Raw genomic sequence first — 27,646 nt, 5'->3', positions numbered from 1 at the left:
GATATACCAGCAGACCTTCCAGACTGTTTGAGAGCTCGGACGGTGGTGAGCAGAGGCCGGCGGAAAAGAGGGCACAGAGGTGGCGTCAGGCGGCATTTTCGACGATGTGGAAGCAGACCTCCATTACCTGCAATAATCCTGAGTAATGTCAGATCGTTACAACAAAAGATGGATGAACTACACATTAAAGCTAGAGCCTGTTTTGAGTATCGGGACGCGGGTCTCCTGGTACTTACTGAAACCTGGCTTCGTCCTGAGATGCCCAGCTCGCTGATAGAGGTACAAGGTTTTTGTCTCTCTCGTGCTGATAGATCGGCCACCTCGGGGAAGAGCAGAGGAGGTGGTATCTGCGTGTTTGTAAATGAGCGATGGTGCAGTCATATAATAGTGAAATCCACGGTATGTAATCTGGATATTGAGCTCTTATGTTTGAGTTTGAGACCCTTTTATCTCCCAAGAGAATTCTGGAACATTTTGATCTGTGTTGTTTACGTTCCGCGTTTGGCCAAGGCAGCAAACGTTATAAGAGTGTTATAAGAGACTGTATTCAAACCCAACTTCAATCAACACCAGGAGCGCCGCAGTCTTTCAGAAATACTGTTTCTATTTTTGATGACTTACAGAAAGTGAATGATTTAAAGGATTTTTATCTAAGATTTGAGAAGCATGGGCATATCTCTGGGAATAGTATTGGTGTAAGGGATTTTTCTCCAGATATCATCAAAGATAAGTTATTGATTAATCCGAAACGGATTAATTTCTATTTTAAACATGTCTGTTCAAAGAAATCGGCAGGCCCGGATGGAATTTCTCCCTATATTGTTAAGTGTATATCAAAAGAGTAGTAGTACAGGTGTTCCACAAGGCTGCGTCAGTTCACCTATTCTTTTTACACTTTTTACAAATTAATGCTTAAGTAGGCATTCACAAAATTGTATGTTTAAATATTCAGATGACACAGCCATACTAAGTCTACTCCATGTGCATGACAATATTATCACTATTTACCAGTCAGAGATAAGTCAGTTTGTTGACTGGTGTGATAAAAATGAGCTAATAATAAATACAAAGAAAACGGAAGAGATTGTATTTGATCCAAAATGTATAGGTGACCATCGCCAAGTGGTTATACATGATCACAATATTATTCAGTCACAGACCTATAAGTATTTGGGCGTTTACATAGTTCACTTACATGGAAAACACACATTGAATGGGTTTGCACTCGACTACAACAAAGATTGTATTTCTTAGGTAGGTTATGTCTCTATAGTGTAATCAAGAATCTTATGCTACTGTTTTAGAAAGCTGTTTTAGAAAGTATTGTTAGGTATGGTATCACAGTGTGGTTTGGTAACCTATCAATACAGTTTAAATCTAAGTTGATGCACATGTTATTGACAGCATGGAGAATTGTTGGGCATGATGAACATTTTAACCTTCAAGATTTATATGAGGAATGTGTTCTTAATCAGGTAGAGAGGATTCTTGTAGATCAAACTCATTTCTTGTATTTACAATATGAACTACTTCCCTCTGGTAGAAGATATAGAATCCCAATGTGTAAGTTAAATCGATATAAGAATTCCGTTGTACCTGTATCAGTGCGATTGTATAACGAGTTCATCTTGATTTGATTTTCTTGATTTTACTTAATTTTGTTTTTATATGTTTATTGTATGTCTGCAGCAACATGTAGTCCATAACAATTTTCCTCTTGAGGACAATAAAGTATACTACTACTACTACTACAACTGCGGCTATATCAAAATTTGGTCAGTATCATTAAATCAGACTGCTACAGGAGAGAGACACAGATGAATGGAAATCCCAAAGAATAGCGATGAAGTCAGCACAAGTTGCATGTACAGTGCTGCAGAAAATGTGATATAATACTAATTAGCTCTTATTCCCTCTGAGTCCATGCACATTGTAAGGAATTTCATAACCTGGGGTTAAATTGAACTGGAACAATATGGAATGACACTCCAGCACCCTTGATTAAACATTTCTTTCAGATATCGATTGATATGGAGTAGCAACTTTGCTCAGGTTATCAGAAACCATTTAGCCGAAAGCAAAAGATTGTTCCCAAAAGTAAGGCTCATATTTAATTTAGCAATATTTGTACACTACTGTTTAAATGTTTGGGGTCTGTAAGACTTTTTAATGGTTTTGCAAAAGAGATCTTATGCTAATTTCTACAGACACTTCCTTAGAAACTTCAGTTGTGTGACCTTTCCATTAACCTCCATGCTCAAAATAATTTCTTCACGTCTCACAAGGTCACCAGTAGCTCAGGAAGCTTTTCAAAGACATGAGTCATGATTCACGTCAGCTCCCATTCTCCAACACCCTGATCCTGAACTTCCATTCATTGTTGAAGTGGATGCCTCTAACACCAGTATTGGAACCATCCTCTCTCAACGTCATGGTTCTCCATCTAAACTCTTTCCCTGTGCTTACTATTCCCATAAACTCAGTCCAGCTGAGCAGAACTATGATAATTCTGTATAGGTATTTCACTTTTGATTGATTTGTTTTTGTTTCATACAACCCTGGTTTACATTTAGCTTGGTTGTGTCGATAGATACGAGAGCAATTGAACTTTTTATACTTCAGACTTAAACTCCTTGTTCAATGTGTTATGCGTTTGTTCGTGTGAATGTGATGACAGAAGAATGACAGGCTTCATCCATCCAAACTTAGCTAACAGACCATGTTTATATATGTTTGTTGATAAAAACATCTTTCCTGAATCTAGCCTACCATTTCCCTCGAGAACATCATATTTGTTCTCATTCCCTTCCCATGGCCCCTTTCATAGGCAGTCTTTCTCATTTAATTAACTCATAAATGCCATTTTGCGATGCAAAATATCATTACCTTATCATGAGTCTCCAATGTCATTGCAATCCACCATGAAAAATAACACAGCCTTCAGTCTCTCTGAAATGATGCTATTGTTCATTTGACAGGCATGCAAAGTAATACAATTAAAAAAATTTTTTTTATTAGATCCGCACAGTAAGGGATGTGGATTGACTCGCTGTGCTAAAATGTCATGCAAGGAGCACTCTCTCATTTGTTTCTGCCCACGCTGTGTATCCAAAAGGCCACCATTCCTTAGAATAAGTTTACCCGGCCCACATCAGCACCCACCTTCTCTGGACTTGTAGCTGTTGCCAGGAACAGTATATGGACACTTTGTACTATTTTAGCTAGTGTATAATCGAGTTTATTTTATTATGTTGTGTTATGTGTTCATTTCTTCCTTCCTTACTCAACAGGTGCCTCACAGGTCTCATTTGAATCATTAGGCTTTATTTCATGGCCCCTAACATGCCTGTTTATGAATATACACTACTGTTAAAAAAGTTTGGGGTCAGTAAGTTTTTTTTTTTATTATTATGCTTTATTCAGCAGGGATGCATTCATTTGATCAAAAGTGGCAGTAAAGACTTTCACAAAAAAAATCATTCATATTCCATAATATAATATTATATTACATTTTACATTTATATAAAATATATTATATTTGTAATATTTTATTGTAATAAAATATATTACAACATGTTATTTTTTAAAAAATATTAAAATAGAAAACAGTTATTTGAAATTGAATTGTGACATTTCACAATATTACTGTTCTTGCCTTTGATCAAATAAATGCAGCCTTGGTGAGCATAAGAGATGTTTTTCATTAAAAATATTTAACCCCCAAAGCGTGACATTTGGTCAGGCCTTTTTTAATCGTGCTTTCAGTGCAATACCATTTTGAATGACAATGTTAATCTTTTCTCATAAGAGCTAATCTCTCATACCTGATTTTTTGGAGGTGCAAACCAAGCTTTAGTTACAGAAAATTAATATATTTATGGAACCACTTCCAGTTTCTTTAAAACACATTCATGTACATCCTTTTCAAGTCTTTCAGTGTTGTAAAAAAAATCTATTGGATGATCCGGCTGCATGCATAATGAAACGGACCATTTCTGAAACCCTGTTGGCGTTTGTTGAGAATATGTACATATATTATATATATAATCAAAGCAACAGCAGATGCGAAAGGCTGAAACGATGGCAGCCCTTTGCTTCTGTTGCATTTTAAATGTGGCCTCTGTTGACCTCGTGTTGAAGCTGAATACTTAATCTTTAATTTCCTTGGGCCCAGAATTCATAGCTCATTTAAAAAGCAAAGAAAACAACCTCACTTAATGCATCCTCACTTAATAAAAGTATTATTATTTTTTAAATCATACTTCAAACTTTTGAATGGTAGTGTATTCAGTTTCCATAAAAATATTAAGCAGCACAACTGTTTTCAATGTTGATAAAATATTATCAATAGTTGATAATTTCTTGAGCAGCAAATTAGAATGATTTTCACAGATCATATATATATAATATATATATGAAATGGAATAGCGAGCGATATCTGTGCACAGATTTCATGCATAAATATTTGAATAAATTCAATCTGACTGCAATGTTTATGTTTACCATAAACTCTGCAATATTATATGTGCACGTCTTCCAAACAAAAGTTCTCTGCATGCAAAGAGCATTAGCATAGCAATAAGAATCTGTCAGCACTCCTGTCAGAGGCATGGCTCCATAGTCTGTAATTGGCGTGTTTTCCATTCTGACACATGTAAAAATGTCAAAACAGCTGTTGTTTCTTACTTTCCCATCCATCCGACTTCTCAACAGTCTTTTTATCCTATATAATGTTAAAAAGACATGTAATCTCCTCCACTGATTATTTCTTCACACCCTCCATCATGTTTATAGCTGTGATGCAAATAAACTGTCACGATAAAAGGACCCAGAAGCAAAGTCAAGTGGTGGATTTTATGATCCACAAAAACTAACTCAGGCAGTCTGCCGTTCACTGGCCGTATCCAGTGGTCGCAGAACTGGTCATTAACCCAAAAGAACTGGAACATAGGGTAGACTTGACTTGAGAGTTTGGGACGCCACCCACGGTCTGCTGGGCGAGGACCGACTACCTCTCAGATTGTACGGACCGGTGCAGCATCCGGAGGAGAGCGAACTGCTGGCAGCGGGTAACTGGGAGACTGGGCAGAAATCCAGGTAAGTCACACGACAGGACACGACTTGACAATGCAGGACTGGACTCAACTAATACAACTGACAGAATAGAGTAGCCAAGAGGCTGACATCAAAGTGCAATAATCTGGCAAAAGACCTTGGATAGGTCTAGGATAGCACAGAACGAAAAAGAAAAGAAAAGAAAACTAGTCAAACCCGGCTCATGACATAAACGCACGCTGCACTGGACAACAAGGGATTTTTGAACCAGACTGTAAAAATCGCCAGTAATTATTATTTTTTTTTAAATTCATTACTCTAACATATTTTCAATTACAGTGACGTGATCACTGACCGGATTGTTTCAATTTCTTTTTAGTCAGTCACAAATTTTCACACCTTCATAACACATTAGCTTCAGTCTGCTGGCTCTGTTTTGTTTCTTTAATATGCTTCTCAAATGTCTGCTCATATTATTCACCCTCCCCTTTTTGTTTGATATTTTACAAAGTACAAAGTTGGATCGTTTCAATACGTCTCAATGATAACTGGTTGTCTGCTGTCAAGTGTGTTTTGTCATGCCACTAAACTGCAAGAGCTCTACAGATCACTTACCTTATATCACTGTGTTCAAAATTTTCTCAGTGCATTCACACAGCTGCACTGGACAACAAGGGATTTTTGAACCAGACTGTAAAAATCGCCAGTAATTATTATTTTTTTTTAAATTCATTACTCTAACATATTTTCAATTACAGTGACGTGATCACTGACCGGATTGTTTCAATTTCTTTTTAGTCAGTCACAAATTTTCACACCTTCATAACACATTAGCTTCAGTCTGCTGGCTCTGTTTTGTTTCTTTAATATGCTTCTCAAATGTCTGCTCATATTATTCACCCTCCCCTTTTTGTTTGATATTTTACAAAGTACAAAGTTGGATCATTTCAATACGTCTCAATGATAACTGGTTGTCTGCTGTCAAGTGTGTTTTGTCATGCCACTAAACTGCAAGAGCTCTACAGATCACTTACCTTATATCACTGTATTCAAAATTTTCTCATTGCATTCACACGAGCAAATAAGCCTAACCTTCCAATCACATTGAAGCACAGCTCAAATGGAGAAAACATGCTTGAAACATAATAACGATGTCTACATTACATTAGGTTCCTAGTTTGGTTTTCTGAACATTTCCCCAAAGGCTTAGGATGACCATATGAGAGGTGTATGAGAGGTGCTTGACTGGAGAGTCTATCCAGCTTGGAGACTGTTAGATGTGACTCAGAAGATTGTGTTTGCTGTAAAGTCCTACACTCCCTCCTGACCAGAGCCTGCACCTTCTTTCCCAACCCAGCAAACTGTCTCCTGCGTGGGGCACGGCTACAGGTTCCAATCAGTCTGTGGTGTGGATAAGTAGTCTGTCGGGGTTTGACTGCTAGACCTTCAGCACTTAAGTTTACTCGTACACAAGTATGAATAAAACATTTGCTTATCAATTGTTCATCTGATGCACAGGGACGAGAGTGGCACTACGCAAGTGCCAGAAGAATGGCCTGTCATCTCACTGAGCCAACCATAGCCATGGATAATGACTGCTAATGCTAACATTTTCATGGTGCTGAGAAAAAAATCTGGTTCATTTGTGCTATCTTAATTATGCTTGGGGAATAGACACGGACCTCTAAAGAGACATTTACTCAAACATAAGCATGTGTTGCGGCATTTACTAATTTATGTTTTATTTAGCTTCTGTTTCTCACTTTGAAAAGCCATCAAGAATTCAGAAATGAATTGTACTTTCAGAGCGGACAGCAAAGACTAGACCCCCTCCTGTGCGAGTGCTCTGTGTTCTTGGCACAATCCAATTACGCCTGTGAAATACAAAACTCAGACCTGCTTTATTCGGTGCTCTCTTAAGCAAAATGAGGCTGAGGACCTGAACTTGGCTGCTGTTAACTGATTGTTCAGTTTGGAGAATGGCAACGAAACTGGTGTGAAACATCAACCCCCCACTGAGTCCAGACGAGGCCTTGTCCGCTCAGTAGCTCTCAATTTCCATGCCATGCGACTCAAGTGATTGGCACTTTCGAATGCTTTTGTGATTGAGGTGAGAAAGATGTTGCTGGCTCTCTCTGTCTCGCTTTTTATTGCTGTTTCTCTCTTATTCACATTCACACACACACGCACACACACACACACACACACACAGTTCTGCCTGCTGCTCTGTTTGTCTTCGATTTATGTAAATATCTTAATCAGATTTTTGGTTGATTTGGCTTTGCTTGCAAATTGAATGAGGAGTCATTGGAAAATGGCTCATATGAAAATATTGATGGTAAACAAAGGCAGATGATGCGTTTTATTGATCTTCATTATGTTCTGAATCTAAAATCCTTTTACTTTTATTCTTTGTAATGCTGTTTGAGTCCACAAGGACCTTGAATATGAGGTGACATCTGCGTTCACAAATGGATCTTGTCATATCTGATCACCATTGATTTTTCTCTTCCTGCTCCAACTGAGTCAAAATAATTTAGGAAGCATTTCAGCTCGGCTAGAACCTCCATTATGACTGCAGTTTGGGTGGGTGGACTACAAAAAAAAATTCTAGGTGATTTAATAATTTATGGCTGGCTTTTTATTTAACAACAAGCTGTCAACCTGACTCCCGTCTCATAGAATTTCAGTGACTAATTCTGCAGACAGGAAGTGACACGGCTGACAGGGCAGCCCACGTGGACGAGTAGGAGAGGGTGAGATGTCACACAGAAGGCTGTCAAAAGCCTTTTCTCTCACTTTTAATGAGATTCACAGATTTCAAATGAGCTGTAGTCCGATCTGCCTCAGCTCTCCTTATTATTCGCGGTGGCAGCTGTGACTTTGGTGTGTGTGTGTATTTAGGTGAGCAGACTCCTGTGTGTGTGATCATACACATCCATCAGCATCATCTGTATCTATACAAGTGACTGTAGACTGCTAGGTCGCAACATTGTTTCCATGTCACATACTGAACTTTACCCATCACTGTAAACAAATCATATAGCATTATCACTAATGTTGTACAAAGAGCCTTGATTAGCTGACGTCATAATTAAGGGTTGCTAAATTAATGATTTGCTGGACCAAGAGTTTTTGCTTTACAGATCAGTGGTCCTTACGAATAGTGTTGAAGTGGTGTATTAATCAGATTTTTCCAGGCATAGAGGCAGAGGAGGAGTGCGTTTAGTGTCCATGTGTGAATCTTAGTTAATTAGGTTTAAACAGCACACGCATATTTGCTTAGATGAAATTAGCAGAGAGAGAAACGTGGGCTGATAAGAGAGGATGTTCATACAAACACAATCTGTGTGAAGTCACTTCATTGTCGCCTAGAAACAAGACAAGCTCTGTCAGATGTGCTCTCTTATGCTCAGAGTTTAAAGGTAACTTTGGTGCTTGCTAACTGTCAAAAGATCATGCAGTGCATCTCTGGAACATAATTAGATGCAAAAGTGAAATTGACAAAATTGAAATGGAGTGCCACTTTTCGGATCTCAATGCTGTTAATATTATTTTTCTTGAACAAAATCAACCTGATTCATATTTTTCTGTTGGCACGCTCTGAAGATAGGCTTTGCCAAGAAATAATAAAAAATTATTATTTTTTTTTACATTGTTTTAACAGAATAGTTCATCAAAAAAAGTAATTTACTCACACTCATGTTGTTCTAAAACCACACAATGACTTTCTTCCACAAAAAAGGGAACTTTTTTTTTTTTGAAGAATATCAATTTTGAAAGCTTGCCAGCCCCAGTGGCCAGGAATATTTTAAAATTCAAAAATTCACATTTTGTGTTACACAGAACAAAGAAAGTCATACTGGTTTGGAAAGAAAGATGAGGGAGGGTAAATTACAGAATTTTCATTTAATTATTGCTGTTGTAAATCATCCCATCTGCAGCTGCTCTAAAATCTCATCGGGCCATTCTCCCAAAACCATTAAAACACTATGGCAGTAATGATTTAAAATATAAAATGTGTAATTTAGTAATATAAAAAATACCATAATAAACAATATTGTTCTTTACCTTGCACAAAGAGTAATTCCAACATAGCAATTAATATAATTTTTTTTATTGTATTATATTGCATTTTATACTGAAATTAAACGGATCAAAATGAAAATATTCTGAAAAAAAATGAATGGATGTTCTGCTAGAGATTTTATACATGACAGAAAAATGTAACTGAATATTTATGTGTAATAATAATGAAAAAAGTGGAAAAATGAAGTCTATGATGACTGATGCTCTCATTATCTGCGACATTTTTAAAGGACTGTGCTTCTCCACATTGAAATTTGGCAAGCTGCAATCACTGATGTCAAGCCTGGTGTGACACGAGTCATTGGTCGTCAAGCTCTAAGTCTGAATGTGCAAATGCAAAGATATACGAGAGCTGCTGTGAAGGGAACATTTCCAGCGAATGAGTGATTGTATATGTAAATAACTGTTATATAAACTGAATTTTCATTTTTTGTGTTCTTATTCCCTGAATTTAGCTTCAAGTCTTAGCCAGCCCCATATAACCTTTTACGTATTCATTAAACACATGACGGAAGATGTTAGACTGTCACAGGGGAATCAATCTACCAATTCATTTAACATGTGTAATTCAGCAGATATATCACACTTACCTCCACTCACACTCAATATCTTTACCGCTCAGTAAACTGTTCTCAAGTTTACTGCCAGAGTGGACAAAGAACTACATGAACTGTGTTGACTGATGTCTTAAATGAGTTCCCTCTAATTGCCCCTTTCTGTGGTAGTTAGTTTTGCTCTTAGGCAGTGTTACACAAAGCAGAGACCTAGTTATTTTGATATGAGCCACAATGTTTGCGCTGTCATCTGTTTTACACAGCACAAACTAATCTCATCAGGATTCTACATATGTCACCACCCCTCCTTAACCTTATTAAAGGCCTCTAGAGCTCAGCCTCTGCAGGGTGACAGACAGCCACTGTTCATTAGGCAGATGTAGAACTGATCTGAAGACAGTATGAGAATATGAGGACTTTTGTATTCATGGCAGTTTTATTCAGGGATCCCTAGTCAAATAACTCATCTCTAGTACCGAATGTCAATCTTAGTCACAGTTTCCTTGTTAACATGAACATAATGGGCCTCATTCGCTAACCATGCATACACATATTTTTGCGTACAGCCTGTATTTGTCATCTGGTTCAGACTTAAATGTAAATTTTTTTTGCAATATATGTAATTTATATATCCCTTAAATATTCCTTATCAATTTTGAAAACAGTTAAAGCATCCAGTTCAGCAGTTGAAAACTGCTTCATATTCTTTGATAAATAAGTTCATAAGAAAAGCATTTATTTGAAATAAAAAATCAGTAATATTATAAATGCCTTTACAGTCACTTTTGATCAATTTAATGCATCCTCACTTAATAAAAGTATTATTATTTTTTAAATCATACTTCAAACATTGAATGATAGTGTATCACAGTTTCCATAAAAATATAAAGCAGCACAACTGTTTTCCATGTTTATAATAATAAGCAATGTTTCTTGATCAGCAAATTAAAATTATTTCTCATAGCATATCATATATACAGATTCCATATATACATATATATGGAATGGAATAAATGGAATAGCGTGCACAGATTTCATGCTTAAATATTTGAATAAATTCGATCTGACTGCAATGTTTATGTGTACTATGAACTCTGCAATATTATATGTGCACGTCTTCCAAACAAAAGTTCTCTGCATGCAAAGAGCATTAGCATAGCAACAATAAGAATCTGTCAGCACTCCTGTCAAAGACATGGCTCTGTAATTGGTGTGTTTGCCATTCTGACACATGTAAAAATGTCAAAACAGCTGTTGTTGTTTCTTTTCCATCCATCCGACTTCTCAACAGTCTTTTTATCCTATATAATGTTAAAAAGACATGTAATCTCCTCCACTGATTATTTCTTCACACCTTGTGTTTATAGATTTGATGCAAATAAATGCACGCTGCACTGGACATATGCATAGGGATTTTTGAACCAGAGTGTAAAAATCACCAGTTATTCTTTTTAAAAAATACATTACTCTGATATATTTTCAATTTAAGTGTTTGCACAATGGTTTTTCACTCAGAGTCAGATTGAACAATTTCAGTGACGTGATCACTGACCGGATTGTGTCAATTTCTTTTCAGCCAGTCACAAAATTTCGCACCTTCATAACACATTAGCTTCAGTCTGCTGGCTCTGTTTTGATTCTTTAATATGCTTCTCAAATGTCTGCTCATATTATTCACCCTCCCCTTTTTTGTTTGATATATTACAAAGTGCAAAGTTGGATCGTTTCGATGCGTCTCAATGATAACTGTTTGTTTGCTGTCAAGTGTGTTTTGTCATGCCACTAAACTGCAAGAGCTCTACAGATCACTAACCTTATATCACTGTATTCAAATTTATTCTCAGTGCACTCACACGAGCAAATAAGCCTAACCTTCCAATCACATTGAAGCACAGCTCAAATGGAGAAAACATGCTTGAAACATAATAACGATGTCTACATTACATTAGGTTGCTACTTTGGTTTTCTGAACATTTCCCCGAAGCCTTCTCAGATAAAGAGTCAGGTGTATGAGAGGTGCTTTACTGGAGAGTCTATCCAGCTTGGAGACTGTTAGATGTGACTCAGAAGATTGTGTTTGCTGTAAAGTCCTACACTCCCTCCTGACCAGAGCCTGCACCGTCTTTCCCAATCGAGCAAACGGTCTCCTGCGTGGGGCACGGCTACAGGTTCCAATCAGTCTGTGGTGTGGATAAGTAGTCTGTCGGGGGTTTGACTGCTAGACCTTCAGCACTTAAGTCTACTCGTATGAATAAAACATTTGCTTATCAGTTGTTCATCTGATGCACAGGGACGAGAGTGGCACTACGCAAGTGCCAGAATAATGGCCTGTCATCTCACTGAACCAACCATAGCCAGGGATAATGACTGCTAATGCTAATGGAGGTCTAATTTCCAACGCTACTCTTCAGGGTGGAAAACAAGGGCACTGCCTCCATAAATAAGTGTGCATGTGGCATGTTTTTTTACGGAAAATTACTGTTTGTCATTGAGGGGATAATAGCTTGTCTGGGGAGGGCAAACTGTTTTTGTGCTCTGTTAAACGGAACCAAAGTTGCACTGCAACCTAATATTCTGCCTTCGTTGGCTGATTTTGGCTACTTGGCTTGTGTGTGTTGTAAAAGGTCAAGCTTTGCTGTTTAGCATGACGCTGTTATCCAGTTTCCATTCACGGTCATTTAAAATTAGCTGTGTACAGGTGCATCTCAATAAATTAGAATGTTGTGGAAAAGTTCATTTATTTCAGTAATTCAACTCAAATTGTGAAACTCGTGTATTAAATAAATTCAATGCACACAGACTGAAGTAACAAAAACCCACCAATTCACTATCTCAACAAATTAGAATACTTCATAAGACCAATAAAAAACATTTTTAGTGAATTGTTGGCCTTCTGGAAAGTATGTTCATTTACCGTACATGTACTCAATACCAAAATCATCCCAATTAAAAGAACCAAAGACTTAAACTACTTCAGTCTGTGTGCATTGAATTTATTTAATACACGAGTTTCACAATTTGAGTTGAATTACTGAAATAAATGAACTTTTCCATGACATTCTAATTTATTGAGATGCACCTGTATATACACTACCATTCATAAGTTTGGGGTCGGTAAATGTTTTTGAAAGCGTCCTATGCTTGCCAAGGCTGCATTTCTTTGATCAAAAATGCAGTAAAAACAACAATATTGTGCAATATTATAACAATTTAAAATAGTTATTTTCTATTTTAAAATATTTGTAATATGAAATATATGTAATTTATTCCTGTGATGCAAAGCTGAATTTTCAGCAGCCATTACTTCAGACTTAAAGCATCATATCATTCTAATATGCTGATTTGATGCTCAATAAACTTTTCTTATCATTGTCAGTGTTGAAAACAGTTGTGCTTCTTATCATTTTGTGTAAACAGTGATACATTTTGAGTTATTTATTTATTTATTGGATTCTTTGCTTCATAGAAATAGAAAGATAAAAAAATTGCATTTATTGGAAATAGTAAAGCCATTTATAATGTCACTTTTGATGAATGTAAAAAATTAAATACATAAATAAATAATACAAAAATTAGACACTCCCACTGCTTACTCCAACCAAACTTTTGAATGATAGTTCATGTAATATAGTAATGTAAATGATAGTAATGATGTGTATTGCTATTACTTCATATTATAGTAGGTCTGTAAAATGTTATTAATTTCACAGTTTTTCTAATCGTTAACCATGAATATTAAAACGTGTAATTATTAATATATTTACACAGTACATCACCAAATTAATAGGATCAATGTAAAGAAAGCATATTTTAAATAATATTTGTTTAAAGGCATCTTTTCAACACATGCTAAGGTCAGTAACACCAATACCAATACTGATTCCTAGATCTGTTTTAAATAAACATATTAGTAATGTACATTTAAAAGCCATCATTTTTAACATTACAATGCTACAAGTGAGGGGAAAACAAATTCAGCATTTCTTACATGATCCCCCTATATTAAACTGTCCGTATTAATCACAGAAACTGTCACAGGGATGGATGGGATTGTTAACAGATAGCATTCTCTAGGTATTATAGGTCTCTGTGGTGTATTTGGCGGGTTGAGCCTCAACAACTAAACCTGTTCACATCTAGCCTTTTGTCCAGCCAGGCACTTGCCCTTATCAACAACCAGGCACTGGAAATTATGAATACACACAGGTCATTTGGAGTTTGTTTGAGATGTAGGGAATACCCAGGACAACAGGAGGACTCTGGGTAGGCCAGAGAGGCGGACAGTGGCCAGCTGCCATGTGTTGAGTGTCACTTAGACAGGCGGGCAGCCAGTTGCAGCCTGCTGGATTGTGTACATGACATTTTCCTGGTCCGGTGGGTGGACAAGCCAAGTTGGTGTGATGTGGAATGTGAGGGACAATAGTGCTTTTGATTGCAGGACTTCTGCAGTATTTGAGCACTCCTTCCAGACCAACACCAGCAGACCAGCTCTGTAAGCCCAACTCACCCACTGTGGATGACAAAGGAGAGGATCCGTATGTGTATATAACGAGAGAAAGGCTCTTGCATGCAGTGTCAGAGGAAGAGCTTCTAGTCTCCACTCTGAGGTAAGAACTATCACTCTGTCTTGTTGATGTAGGGTTCAAAGAGCAGATATTTTCACAGTGAACCGAGGTCTGAATCAGATTATCAAGGTCGGCTTTTTAAATGTTACATGACTTGTCTGTCTCCTTTACAGACTTTGATCACCTGACATTCATGCTTCAAAGATATTTGAGAGAGCTTTGTGCTACAAGCTGAGTGCTATTTTTTTGACATGGAAATGGTCAGTCTTTGAAGGCAAAGCTAGGTACTTAAAACTCTGTGTAGTGGTCAGTATAAAATGTTCTGCACATTGTGTGTCAGTAGACTGGCTCGGCTTTGACCTGCCTTTGAATACTGTACTGTATGTTGTGCACCTCCAAGTCAACTTTCTTCTTGGTTCAAACCAGTGTATGCAATACAAGAGAATGTTACACATGAACTTACAGCATGAACCGTCATTTGTTCTAACAAAGATCCAGTGAAAAAGACTTTTAACTGTACTGTAGTGAATGTACATATACACTACCATGCAAATGTTTGAGGTTGGTACGATTTTTTAAATGTTTTTGAAATAAGTCTTTTATACTCACCAAGGCTGTATTCATTTGATCAAAAACAGTAAAACAGTAATGTTTTGAAATAATATTATTATAAAATATCTATTTAATAATATCTAATTATTATAATACATTTTATTCCAATGAATTTTCAGCAGTCATGCTCCTTCAGAAATCATTTTAATATGCTGATTTGGTGCTCTAGAAACATTTATTATTATTATCAATGTTAAAAACTGTGAAGTTTATTTCAGGAATCTTTGAAGAAAGAAGAAAATTGGGTTTAAATAGAAATGTAACATTATAAATGTCTTTACTGTCACTTTTGTTCAATTTAATGTGTACTTGCTAAATTAAAGTATTAATTAAAGTATATCTTAAAAAAAAAAAAATTACTGACCCCAGACTTTTGAATGTAGCGTACATTCAGTATGGGTTTATTGTCTATGTTCTGTCGATTTCTGCATATATTTTGCTACAAAAAGCTTGAACATTTCTCCTTATTTCCCAAAGGGAAAATATACAATTCTTATATAGATTCATGCTGTGCATTTGAAATCTATAGAACCGTATCTGCAGAGAACTGGTGTGTATTTGTGCATGTTTGTGTACATTTGAGTGGGAGTTGTAGGATTTGTGTAGGCATGCCAGTCCCTATGCTGCCTGGGCCAGAAGAAGTGGTGCAGGGTCCTGGCAGTGGACAGCGGAGCGTCTTCCATCCAAATGTCTCTGATTGGTGGAAAAGCCTCTCTGTAAATCCTTGCCAGAGGCTCATTTCCGCAACTGTTTTTGTTTTGAGCCGATTCAGCACAATTTTTGTCAAACACACAAATCACTGAGGGTATGAGTGGGGACTCGTAATGGCACATAAACACAAAACAGAAAGGGATCTTCATCCTGCATTGAATCAACTGTTCACCCCTCCACCACAGGTCCTACCTCACTGTCTCCTGATCATTTTGAGTTTTTCACAGTATCTGATGCCCCATCTAGATATCTGATAAACCATAAAGAACCAGGATTAATCACAGAGACAGTGGATTAAACTCAGAGAGAGAGAGAGAAATTCAAGAAAGACTGAAAAATGACACTGAATTAGTGGAAGGCCGCCTGAGGAGGGGACGCATTAGAGTTGTGCGGAGGCATTAATTCACTTCCTGCTCTGGGGAACATGGCATACAGAATTTCTCATTGAGACACATCTCAGGTTCTGTTCGTTTTGGCTACGTGTCACGGCTGCATGGGCCCGGACAGCTGGATGTGTTTATTTCTGCACAGATGTCAGTTGAGATTATTCAGCACTGACTTGGTGACAGTATGTCGTCATGGTCAGTTAGCAAGGGGTACCAGAAGAGGCCTTGGGTGCTGTAGATGATGAATGGGATGATTGGGCTAATCAGGGATGGGATGGGATGGGACTAAACAACAACTCATGGGTATATGTCAGCCTATCATAACTCACAGAAGATAATCACTCTCTGTACTGCATATGCATACAATACATATGCAAAAAAAAATTATTGCCTGCTGTATTATGTATTCGATCATTATTGTTGTTTGTTTTATTTTGAAAGACTATCATTAGTAAGATTTTTTTTTAATGTTTGTAAAAGAAGTCTGTTATGTTCACCAAGGCTACAATTATTTGCTCAAAAATACAGTAAAAACAGTAATATTGTGAAATATTATTATGATTTGAAATAACTATATTGTATTATAATATATTTTTAAATGTGATTTGTTCCTTTGATGGCAAAGCTGAATTTTCAGCAGCCATTACTCTAGTCTTTAGTGTCACATGATCCTTCAGAAATCATTCTAATATGCAGCTTTACTTATTATATATGTTGAAAACAGTTGTGCTGCTTAATTTTATTGTGGAAACATGGATACTGTTTATTTTCTGATTCTTTGAAGAATAGAAAGTTCAAAAGAACGTAATATTGTTTGAAATAGAAATCTATTGTAACGTCGCAACTGTTCAGAGTAGGATGGTATCAGAAATTTTGAAAAATGATTATTCATTTTGAGATTTTCTAAATATTACATTTAATATTGCTTTCAAATTATTAGTGTTTAACAATTAACTTTAAGTGAGTGTTAGATGATGGAAAAATGCAAAAATAGAGGAAATTAGTAAGCACATTTAGATATAGAAAAATTGGCCAACATATATTCAATATTGACTGATAATCTGTTATGATAAATAACCGAAATTGCATATATAGCCGATATCTCATGCATCCCTAAAATTTGACATTGACATTGCCAGACCACAAAGCAACTCCATTTGGAAAAGTCCCAGCGCTCCCTATGGCTAGTCCATCCCTGGGGCTAATCAAAGGCGAGGAAGAGGAATATATAGGCAGTCTGACAGCTGCACGGAACGAGACACAAGGGGTTTCATGACTGAGGGAAAGCTCCTTAATCATGAGACTTTTGCTGGAATGATTGTGTCTCCGTCACTTTGCTCTGGACGTGTGCTGATTTCCAGCAATGCTTTAAGTAACAGCGTTACTGCCACTCTGGCTCTGGTTGAGAGAATCAGAGCTTATGTGACCTGCAGGCATTACTCATATTGTACTTATCTGCTGAGTGCTTCAGGGTTCAGCTGAGGTGCATCCTATGGGAATTTGTTTGCTCCTGTGCTTGTTCAATTTTTGATTGTTGTTTTAATTAAGGGATCATTGCTGATTATAATATTTTGTATGTTGTAGATGTGTCCATATGGGTAGTTCAAATCTGGCTTAGGTCAGTTCCCAAAACACACCCCTTTTACTCCCCTAATTGTGTGTCACCTCTAACAAATTTAGTCCCTTTAAGGCAAGGCCATTCACTCATCGACCATCTTGGCAACACTCCCGGCAGATCATTTCTAGGCAGCAGGCATTTTGAGTACTGTGCAGTTCCTATCTATTTAAATTGGGAAAGAACAGATCTCCAAAACTATTTGTCAAAATGATGTTTCCATATCAGCAAATATATCCATATCTGACAACAACGGTATCATAAATGTTGCTTTTTCAGCTAAATTGCTGTATTTTCGGGCACGTGCGCATTGTAGAATTAAAAAAGGCAATCAGCTCTTTCAATGGAAAAGTGGGACTTCCATTCCTACAGCCGCTTGTTAATGTGTTGCAATTTTTTCCAGTCTTTTTTTTTTTTGAGTGAGCCATCTTCTCTTCCTTATGTTGTTCCTGTACTTCTAATTTCTCTATATCTAAAAAGGTATTTGATGAAATATGATGAAAAGCGCAGGCTACAATTAAGCAATATCATAAAAGTAAGAGTAGTGTTGTTCAGAATACCATCAGAGCTGTGGTTCAGATGTGGGAACCATTGTGACTTTGATATTGTTTTTAATAAGCCTACAGCAATTCCATAAATAAACAGTTAATATAAATTAACTTACATTTTACACACAGTTATTTTGTCTGAAAACAGCTCTACCACAGCAGAATTAATGAACAACACCAAGCAAATACACAGTAGTGGAGAGTTCATTCTTGAATGAATCAGTGTTCTTGAATGAATCATTTCAGTGAATGATTCAATGACTCGCTTATCAATTGTTTCCTTCCTGATTAAATCAGTGTTTTGGAACGAATCAGTTGGATAAATGATTTAGCCATTCACTCATAAAGAGAACTCGTCACCACCTACTGGCATGTCAATGTAGCTTGAACAAAAGAGTCAGTAAATATCTCCACCAAACAGACTGGCAGCCTAGACCCGCAAACAAACGGAGATATACATTACAAAGAAAAGCCTCAGTGTCGGAGTAAACATCTGCTCTCTTTGAACACCGCTCAGTGAATCAAATTTGAGAACTAAAATTAAAGGCCTAGGTTATTCAGAACTCATCTTTGTGTTTCTATTTGAACATTCCTCAGCGCTGAATCTTGTGTTTTTAAAAGCATTGCTGTTCACACAGAGCACGTTTTTGTATTCCATTGCAATGTTTTTCTATTTAAAAATGCTCAGTCTAGAGCAGCTCTTGCGCATGACACAGTGCTTTAAAAACAAACACATTTTTGCACGAAACGTGCACAGTGGAATGAAAAACACAAGTTCTCGAGTTCTCGGTTTTTACAAATTTCTTTTAACTTGAGCGCTGTGATATGATTTTGTAAGTTATCTAAATTTTGAATTGTGTTTTTCAGCTGCGGGGCGGCCCTTGTGGCCGGGATGCCACTGTGTACCTTGCCAGTCGGCGGTGGATCCTGAGGGGCAGGAGCTGCCCACCCAGTGCAGGGGGCAGAGGAACAAGCACCCTGACCACGACATGAATCTCTGCTGGAACGAGATCAAACGCAAATCCCACAACATCAGGTATATCACATTTTTTGTTCATCCTTCTATTACATCAGCCTTCTATTATGTTCACTGTTTTCTGGGTATTATTATCCTTGTCTCAGTAGTTAGAAATCCACATATTGCAATTCTCCCAGTCTCAGAGGCGCTAATGAAACCATTGTTTGAGTTTGGGCTGTTTTGCATGTCATTTGTATGTATGTCTGTATGTAATGCAGGGTGCTATGTTTACATAGTTAGCCTCTTAATTGCAGCCTCGACCCCAACTTTTCTCTGGGGACAAATTTACCAGGGTGTGATTTGGTTTGGACATCTTCCCTGCAGTACGGGGTAATACGATCATTCTAGGATGGCCAGCAGTAGCAGTACTCTTGTCAGTATTCTGAAATCATCCAGCCCTGAAGGAAGACATACAACATCACATGTAATGGAAATGGATTGAATACTAAGTGGCCTCTACAAAAGGCCCTCTGGGATTATATTACACCAACGTTGCGGTGACTGACTTTTTCAGCTGGCCGTGTTTTGACAGACAGATGTCCCTTACATCTAAACGCCTGATTTTTTTCAGCTTTGGCATCTGTAAAATGCCATGGCAGGCATTTTTAGTAGGATTAAATTATGTTTGATTTTTGTTTGGAAGCAAATCATATATATATTTTTGTTAAATTAATGGATTATGGTCAAGGTTTTTGTTTGTCTCTGTGCTGTTGTTGTTTTTTTTGTTGACTGTAGAGCTGCCATTATTTGTTTTATGCCTAATTTTGAATCACTGCTTGATTTTTGTAGATTGCGTTTCAGAGCAACACAACATGAATAATTTACTTGGAATTTTAGTTGTTTTTTTCTTTCTCAGGCACTGTGACAGAAAGAAATCAAACAGACTTGCTAGCGGGGCAGAACAGAGCTCGTCTTTGTCATTCTCATCAGAATGTTTGGCTTCATTGGGGTCCACTCACACGGCAGTGAATGTGACCGGGGGGCTATGTGGCTGAGGGGGTATATGGGTGGACAGAGGCATGCTGGGAATGTGTGATTACAGACATGCCTGGATATTTCTCACCTCTCTGATGGCGCAGCTGTGAGTGGGTGCTGATGGTGTGACTCAAAACCCACATCCCTAAATCTGCTCAAAGCATCTCTTTGTCTGCGTAGATTGTAAACAATTAACACATCTGAACTTCCACAAATGTGACTGTAATTTGAAGTTAAAGCTAGTACTCTTTGGTGATATCATTCCACATACTGTACATTCATATTTGCAGAGTTTTATGAAGTATAAGTGCAGAGCTCGCAGTGCTGAAAGTAATAAAACAAGAAGGCCATTCCAGTTCAGTTCTGTTCTGTTCCATGCTCAGAGCTAAATGGCAGGGGAGAGCATGGTGACCTTTGAGCCATCCTCAAAGCCTCATCCAGTCTTTTCAACAGCAGGCAGAAGGCGGCTTGATTGAGCCCTAATAGCATGTTAATTGCTGTCCTTTCTCTGAGTTTTAGGCTCGGAGATTAGAATGTTAAAAACCCTTTTGCTAATGGATCTACTGTCATGTCAAACTTGACATGTAATAAATGTACTTTGTGCATCTGAGTGCAGTCTACGAAAGGGAGAGGAAATGGAATGTTCTGTTAAGGCTTTTTGCTTGTTTTGGGAGTAAGATGTCCTCAAATTTTCTTTAGATTTTTAAAGGTGGATGTTTAAGGACTCTTTCGTCAGTTGTAGACCATTAAAGGGACATTAAAAATGTGTACTCACCCTTATGTTTCTCCAAATCTGTATGATTTCTTCTGTGGAACATATTTAGAAGAATGTTGGCAGCTTAGTTTTGGTTACCATTGACTTTAATTGTATGAGACATTTCTCAAAATATTGTCTATTTCCACAAAAGAACAGAAGGTTTTGAATGACATAAGGGTCAGTGAATGATAACAGATTTCAAAGTAAATATACTCTTTCCATTAAATGCATTGGAAGTTATTATTACAGTACCTTATGGTGAAGTCTTAGGTTAGGATAAGAGGGGAGATGCATATGTCCTTTCTGCTTAGCTTCCCAGCGTTGCTTGTTATCACAAATTGTTGTGTTTTGGATGCTGATGTGCTGGTGACCTGACTTAACTATGCTTACCAGCAAGATTTTGTTTGGTCAGCAAGCTTCACCAGAAAAATCCTGCCGATTCAACAGCCAGAAGGGATGTAAATGTTTTTTTGTTGTTGTTGTTGTTTTTTAACACTTCCAATTCTTCAATTTGAATGATTGTGGTTCCATAAAGATTTTATTAGTAATTATTTTAATACTTTTGAGTAAGAAATATTTGGATAAAAGGGAAATGTTCTTCTAATTACATTCACACAGCAGTCTGTTACCAAATGATGACATCATTTCAATAGATATGACAAATAAGGAATCAATTAAAAAGTTTTATCTCAAGTGCATTTACAGACGTTTTAGAGGCTGCATAAATGCAATTAATTGATTGTATATTAAATAAAAATACTAAGCGAATAGAAAAGTGGTATAATGTTATTAATTCATTTTAAAAAGAAACAACAAAATTCATTATTGTGTCTCTTTAACTACACATTGTTATATGAACAACCAATTCTTCATTTGAAATGACAAGAATCATTTGTGACCCTGCCTGGACCACAAAACCAGTCTTAAGTCGCTTGGCTATATTTTTAGCAATAGCTAAAAAAAATAGTATGGGTCAAAATTATCGATTTTTCTTTTATGCCAAAAATCATTAGGATATTAGGTAAAGATCATGTTCCATGAAGATATTTTGTAAATTTCCTACCATAAATATATCAAAACGTAGTTTTTAATTAGTAATATGCATTGCTAAGAACTTCATTTGAACAACTTTAATGGCGATTTTTTCAATATTTAGATTTTTTTGCACCCTCAGATTTTAATAGTATGGGTCAAAATTATCGATTTTTCTTTTATGCCAAAAATCATTAGGATATTAGGTAAAGATCATGTTCCATGAAGATATTTTGTAAATTTCCTACCATAAATATATCAAAACGTAGTTTTTAATTAGTAATATGCATTGCTAAGAACTTCATTTGAACAACTTTAATGGCGATTTTTTCAATATTTTGATTTTTTTGCACCCTCAGATTTTAGAATTTCAAATAGTTGTATCTCTGCCAAATATTGTCCTATCCTAACCATACATCAATGGAAAGCTTATTCAGCTTTCAGATGGTGTATAAATCTCAATTTCAGAAAATTGACCCTTATGACTGGTTTTGAATGTCCAGGGTCACAATTGTTTGTGAATCGGACTAAACAGATCGTTTTATGTTTCAGTTGTAGATTCGGTAGCAGTGTTGTGATCAATAGTAGTGCAGGAAACACTATCAGAGTATTTTAGTGGGTTGTTTTGTCTACGTTGGCAGAAAATTGCATGTTCGAGAATGGTTAATGGAATTTTTTTTAAATGAAACTAGTTCTCTGTTCCCTCTCATATAAAACCAGCCTGGACCAGCACAGAAATTGGTGCTGGTCTTTTCAGCAGGGTTATTTTGAGCTCAGCCCATATTCTGGCATGGTGTACTCATTAGGAGGAACTTTCGGTATGTGTTGCAGCCAGTGGTAAACACAACCTTTTCTAACTTTGCTGAAATGCACATATTTGTGTTTGTACCAGACAGTTGTTCAGTCCTCATATGGTTGTTGGAACCCACATCGGGTGCATCATGACTTGGGACCAGAGATGAAGAGCAACAAAAAAAAAGAGGAAATTTTTGTGAGAGGTACGCTGTGGTGTTTCGAGTTTCTTGCTAGGCTTTGCAAATAAACCCTATTCAGACACCCTAATGAACAAACGAGTCAAAAAGAATTTCGAAGTGCATGAATTATTAAGTCTTCCCGGCTGTGTTGGGATTGTTGGAATTAAATCAAATAAAGCTGGTCCGGCATGCTCTTCTTATCAGCGTGGGGCTGAACAGATTGCTATCTTTTGCTAGGTAGACACAATGCACTGCTGATACAGTTGCATTCTCTGCTCCAGCACTCTTTGAGGAAATAATAATCATGCATTGACATAAACAACCAACAGCATTGGGTGCTCAGCATGTGAAAATATCTGTCCCTTAGAGAAATGAGAAACTGTACTTAGGCTGTATCAAATTTTCGTTGGGAGAGGCTGCCAGGCACTTAGGTGGCACTAATCATCCATAACTTGGCACAAGTTTCGGGTAAGCTAATGATACAGTTGGGCAAGGCTAGACCACCAGACATAGTCTCAGGTTCCCTTAGTTTAGCTCTCTTTTACTCGTACAGTGAGGTAACTCTTGTGGCTTTCCTGACAAGCCTTGTTAAAGTCAAATGTCTGCTTTGTCCCACCTGAGACCTGCCCACGATCTGGCCTTAAAAACGTCTGTACACATGTTTCCCACAGATGATTTATGCTTTAAGCGTGGCTTTATTGGATGTGAGTGAATAAATGAATACACAAGCGTCTGTGCGGGATGCATGTCTAAAGCTCTCTAGCAGGAAATATATTCCTTTTTGCATCTCAGCGCTCGCATGAAATATTCCAATGAAGCGTTCCAATGGAGTGTGTATGCATGCACAATTATATATATGGAACCAACTGATATTACAGGTGCAGTATTTGTATTCATGTAAGGGCCTGTTCAGCAGCCCATTGTGTTTGCTTAACTGTGTCTTATAAACAGAATGTAGGGTAATGAAAGAGGCGAGACAGGCAATGCTGAATTGTAAGGCTCATTTCTCCCATGGCACCATAACCTTTTTTAGCCATTGGCTTCATTGCGTCTGAGAATCTGTGCTTGCAGACAAATCTCCCACCCCTCTTTCATTCAGTGTTACATTTTGAGGCTTGTGTTGTTGAGAGAACAGGCCTCAAAGAGAATGATGCCCAGAGCCTTAGACTACGCGTCTGAAATGGAAACACAAATGAAAGAGAAAGAATACCAGGCACCAAGGCACCTCACTTTAATCTTTACCATTTAGTTATTCACTGTGAAGCGACCTCTCGCTGATGGTTATCATGCAACATGACCAAAGAACCTGATTTTAACTAATGACTTTTATCTGTTTTTATTTTGCTTTAATCTGTAAGATTGAGACAGATTAGTGTCTCTACGTTTACATTTTATGTATCGGGCTGTTTTTCAGACTACTTCGCCATGATAACGTCCTGTTAATCATCTTGCATATGTTATCACACACACACGCACACACACACACTCACACACACACACACACACACACACACACACACACGTGGAGGTCGATTTCTATGTCAATGTGTTTTTGCAGCGTTGAGCAGTGTAGCCAATCACGGACATATCTGTTGATTTCTTAAATGGGTGGTTGATCAGCTTTTTTTGAAAGCTTGATTGTGTTTATGCGGTGCAGTGTAACATGTGCTCATGCTTCGTTTAAAAAAAAAAACAAACATTATTTTCACATATTTTACCTTTATTCTACACCGCTGTTTCCATTCTCGTCAAAACGGTCTGTTGAGTTCCTGGTTCTATGAAGCCCCTCCCTCAGAAATATGCAATGGGCTCTGATTGGTTAAGCGGGCTCAGTGTGTTTGTGATTCGTTAATCGCCTAGTGTACGTTGTCCGGAAACGTCACGCCCACTTACCATTACGGGTAGTTGCGTGTTCGGGATTTATGTAAACATCGGGGTTAGTGATGTCACAAACCCAGGAAGAAGCTCGTTGTAGTCCCTACCAGCCATTTTTTGAAGTCCTTAAACAGCGATTACTTTAAAACAAAACATCTCCCTTTGCATTGAACTCTGAGCGTCGTAACTTTGCAGATGTTTTTTATGATCTAACAGCAACATTGCACACTAACACTAAGTTCAAAAAGTGAAATCATAATCAACCACCCCTTTAAAACAGAGTTAAGTTAGAATCCACTCACTGCTGAAATTTGAGAAAAACTGCTGAAAAACCAACTGTTCTGGTATTGTGTTCAGCACGAATCATCTCATTATAACAAAGTGTTGATGCGTTGTGCAGTGTAGAGAACTTTATTGATAATAACGTATATCTTTGTGAGATCGCGATGAACTAAGATAAATGACAGCTTTTTAGTGATTAGAAGCACCCTCAGTGATTTGATTCTGGAGCCGGGCCTGTATGTGACCCTGGACCACAAAACCAGTGTAGCGTCTGGACCACTCCAACACACAATATATATTTTGTTAGCTAGATTTCACAAATACTTTGTAACACCCCAGGACGCCGAACAAGACCCTGGTTTCATGGTAACCCGATACATTTACAACCTTGTGGAATGCGAGCCGGCTCTCATTCTGCTTCCTCCAGAAACAAGGGGTACAAATGCACAGGAGAAATGGACTGTTCTACTAATTAATTCATAGGAAAACCTTTTCTTTGAATGAACACACATTTTCTTCAGGCCATTGTGTGTATTATTGCTGTTTTGTATTAATCTGTTGTATTATAGACTATTTTTATTCGTGCTTACGATAAACCACTCATTCAGATAACCTTACATATAGCTTGTTTAGTATCTATGAATTCGCCTTCTGATGATCTACCATAAAGCCTCAGAGAGAGATGAGATGATCGATTGTCTAAGTCTAAGCATTCAGTGGGGCTGCAGAAACCCAGTGGGTTGTGCAGGATGGGTTACTGGATGTAATGTACTATATCTGTGATGGCGAGCGAGGCAGAGAGATGCTGTGCAATGCTCAAACATGGCACAGGTGTGAGGTGTTGCAGTCTTGCTGTGGATCAGTGAATTAGTAGCACAGGGGTTTGACTACAGGACAGATCATACCCTAGCAAGCATAAAGGTACTCACAGCGCTGGATGCAGGAACTGCTCTGATTTAGTCAAATGTGTCGATGGGCCAAATCTAACAAGAACTGAAAAAAAAGTTATGAGTGCGTTCGTGCCAAGTCTCATTGTCTCTCCGACTACAAGTATTTATTTGGTAGACTTTTAAATTCTATAAAAGCCCGTTTCCCCTTCAGAGTAAAACAACAAATTAAGGTAATTACATCTTTATTTCACAATTGTGGCTTTATTTCTTGTAATTGTGACTTGTAATTTTTTTCGCAGTTGTGATTTTGCATCTTGTAATGTGATTTTTATATCTGTCAATGCGACTTTATAGCTTCATATTGTATGTTTATTTTTTCATAAATGCATCCTTTAATTTTATACGTTATATATTTTTGCGGTTTTACAGTACCATTTTATGTTTTAATTAATACTTTTATTCAGCAAAGATGCATTACATTGATCAGAAGTGACAGAAATATTTTGTAGCATTGCAAATATTCTTACTGTTTCAAATAAATACTGTTTTTTGATGAATACCTTTATAGCGAGAGATAAGAGAATACACAAAAGAAAAATCACGATTTCCACAAAAATATTAAACAGAAAATATATATATATATATATATATATATATATATATATATAATAAAAAGTTATTTTAAATTGTAATAATGTCATAATATTTCTGTATTCAGATCATCATAAGACACTTCTTTAAAAACATTTTTAAAAAATCTTACCGACCACAAACTTTTTGTCTATGTCTATGTGACTATGCCATACAGTTGTGACTTCATATAGTGTGACTTTCTTATTTTAAACTTAATTTTTTTCTTTTATGTCAATTATCGTTTAAAAAATTGTATTCAGTGGAAACAGGCTTTTATAATGGTTCTATTCTTTTTTTCTTTGTTTTTTTTTCCCTTTTTTAATTTAATAATAATCATCACAAATTGTCGCTTTGGTTAAAATGTCTGCTAAATAGATAAATCTAAAAGTCATTTAGAACAGATGGCTCTGAAAAGGCATGAATGATCCTCAAAAAATGGCTTGCTTTGTCCCTGCCATGTGTGAACATTGTAAAAGAAGCTCCTCATTGGCTACTGGTATTGATTACTATACCCTACGCTAGCCCCCATGCCTGATGGTTCATATCGAACAAGCACATTACAAGACTGCCAGAGCACCACGCACAGCTGTCACCTGTTTGCTTCCACTCCCTTTTTTAATTTAATAATAATCATCACAAATTGTGGTGATTTTATTACAATTTGAGGGAATTTGAGTATTTGGTTTGTCTCTGTTTTTTAATGACAGCAGCATGAATGACCTGCATGAACTCCACAGCTTGTGTAAAACCTGATGAACATCTCACTGTCTGTACAGGGCTCGCAAAATTTCAAAATCGCTGGTAGCCCTTTGGGCAGACATTCTTCAGATTCTGGTAGCCCAAAATGAATTTAAGTAGCCCGAATAAAAAAAAAAAGACATTGGCTGAACTTCACTGCGGACAAATCATGGTACAAAAATCTACAGCTTGCTGTGGCTGTGACCCTTTGAAAGTAGCAGCTGGGTGAGCACCATTTTCCTCGGGTTCAGTTATTTTGTGTTTTATGTGTGTGTGCATATGTGTGCTTATGTACAATTGGAGGAAGTGTGTGCTTGTTTGTGTTTGTGTCTGTATG

General features: G+C 37.1%; 1 protein-coding gene across 1 annotated transcript in view; it reads left to right on the top strand.

The window, feature by feature from the left end:
• Nucleotides 1-27,646, top strand: part of LOC107560432 (dystrophin-related protein 2-like) — a 147,131-nt gene that overhangs the window by 56,638 nt on the left and 62,847 nt on the right. The window contains exon 3 of the mRNA XM_016244615.1: nucleotides 19,003-19,171. Coding sequence (XP_016100101.1) covers nucleotides 19,125-19,171 — 47 coding nt within the window. The 5' untranslated portion in view covers nucleotides 19,003-19,124. The remainder of the gene's footprint in view (nucleotides 1-19,002; nucleotides 19,172-27,646) is intronic.

Source organism: Sinocyclocheilus grahami, unplaced genomic scaffold, assembly GCF_001515645.1.
Source record: "Sinocyclocheilus grahami isolate Dianchi unplaced genomic scaffold, SAMN03320097.WGS_v1.1 scaffold727.1, whole genome shotgun sequence".
Lineage (NCBI taxonomy): Eukaryota > Metazoa > Chordata > Actinopteri > Cypriniformes > Cyprinidae > Sinocyclocheilus > Sinocyclocheilus grahami.
Note: the sequence above shows the minus strand (reverse complement) of the source record. Positions and strands in the feature narration are given on the sequence as shown.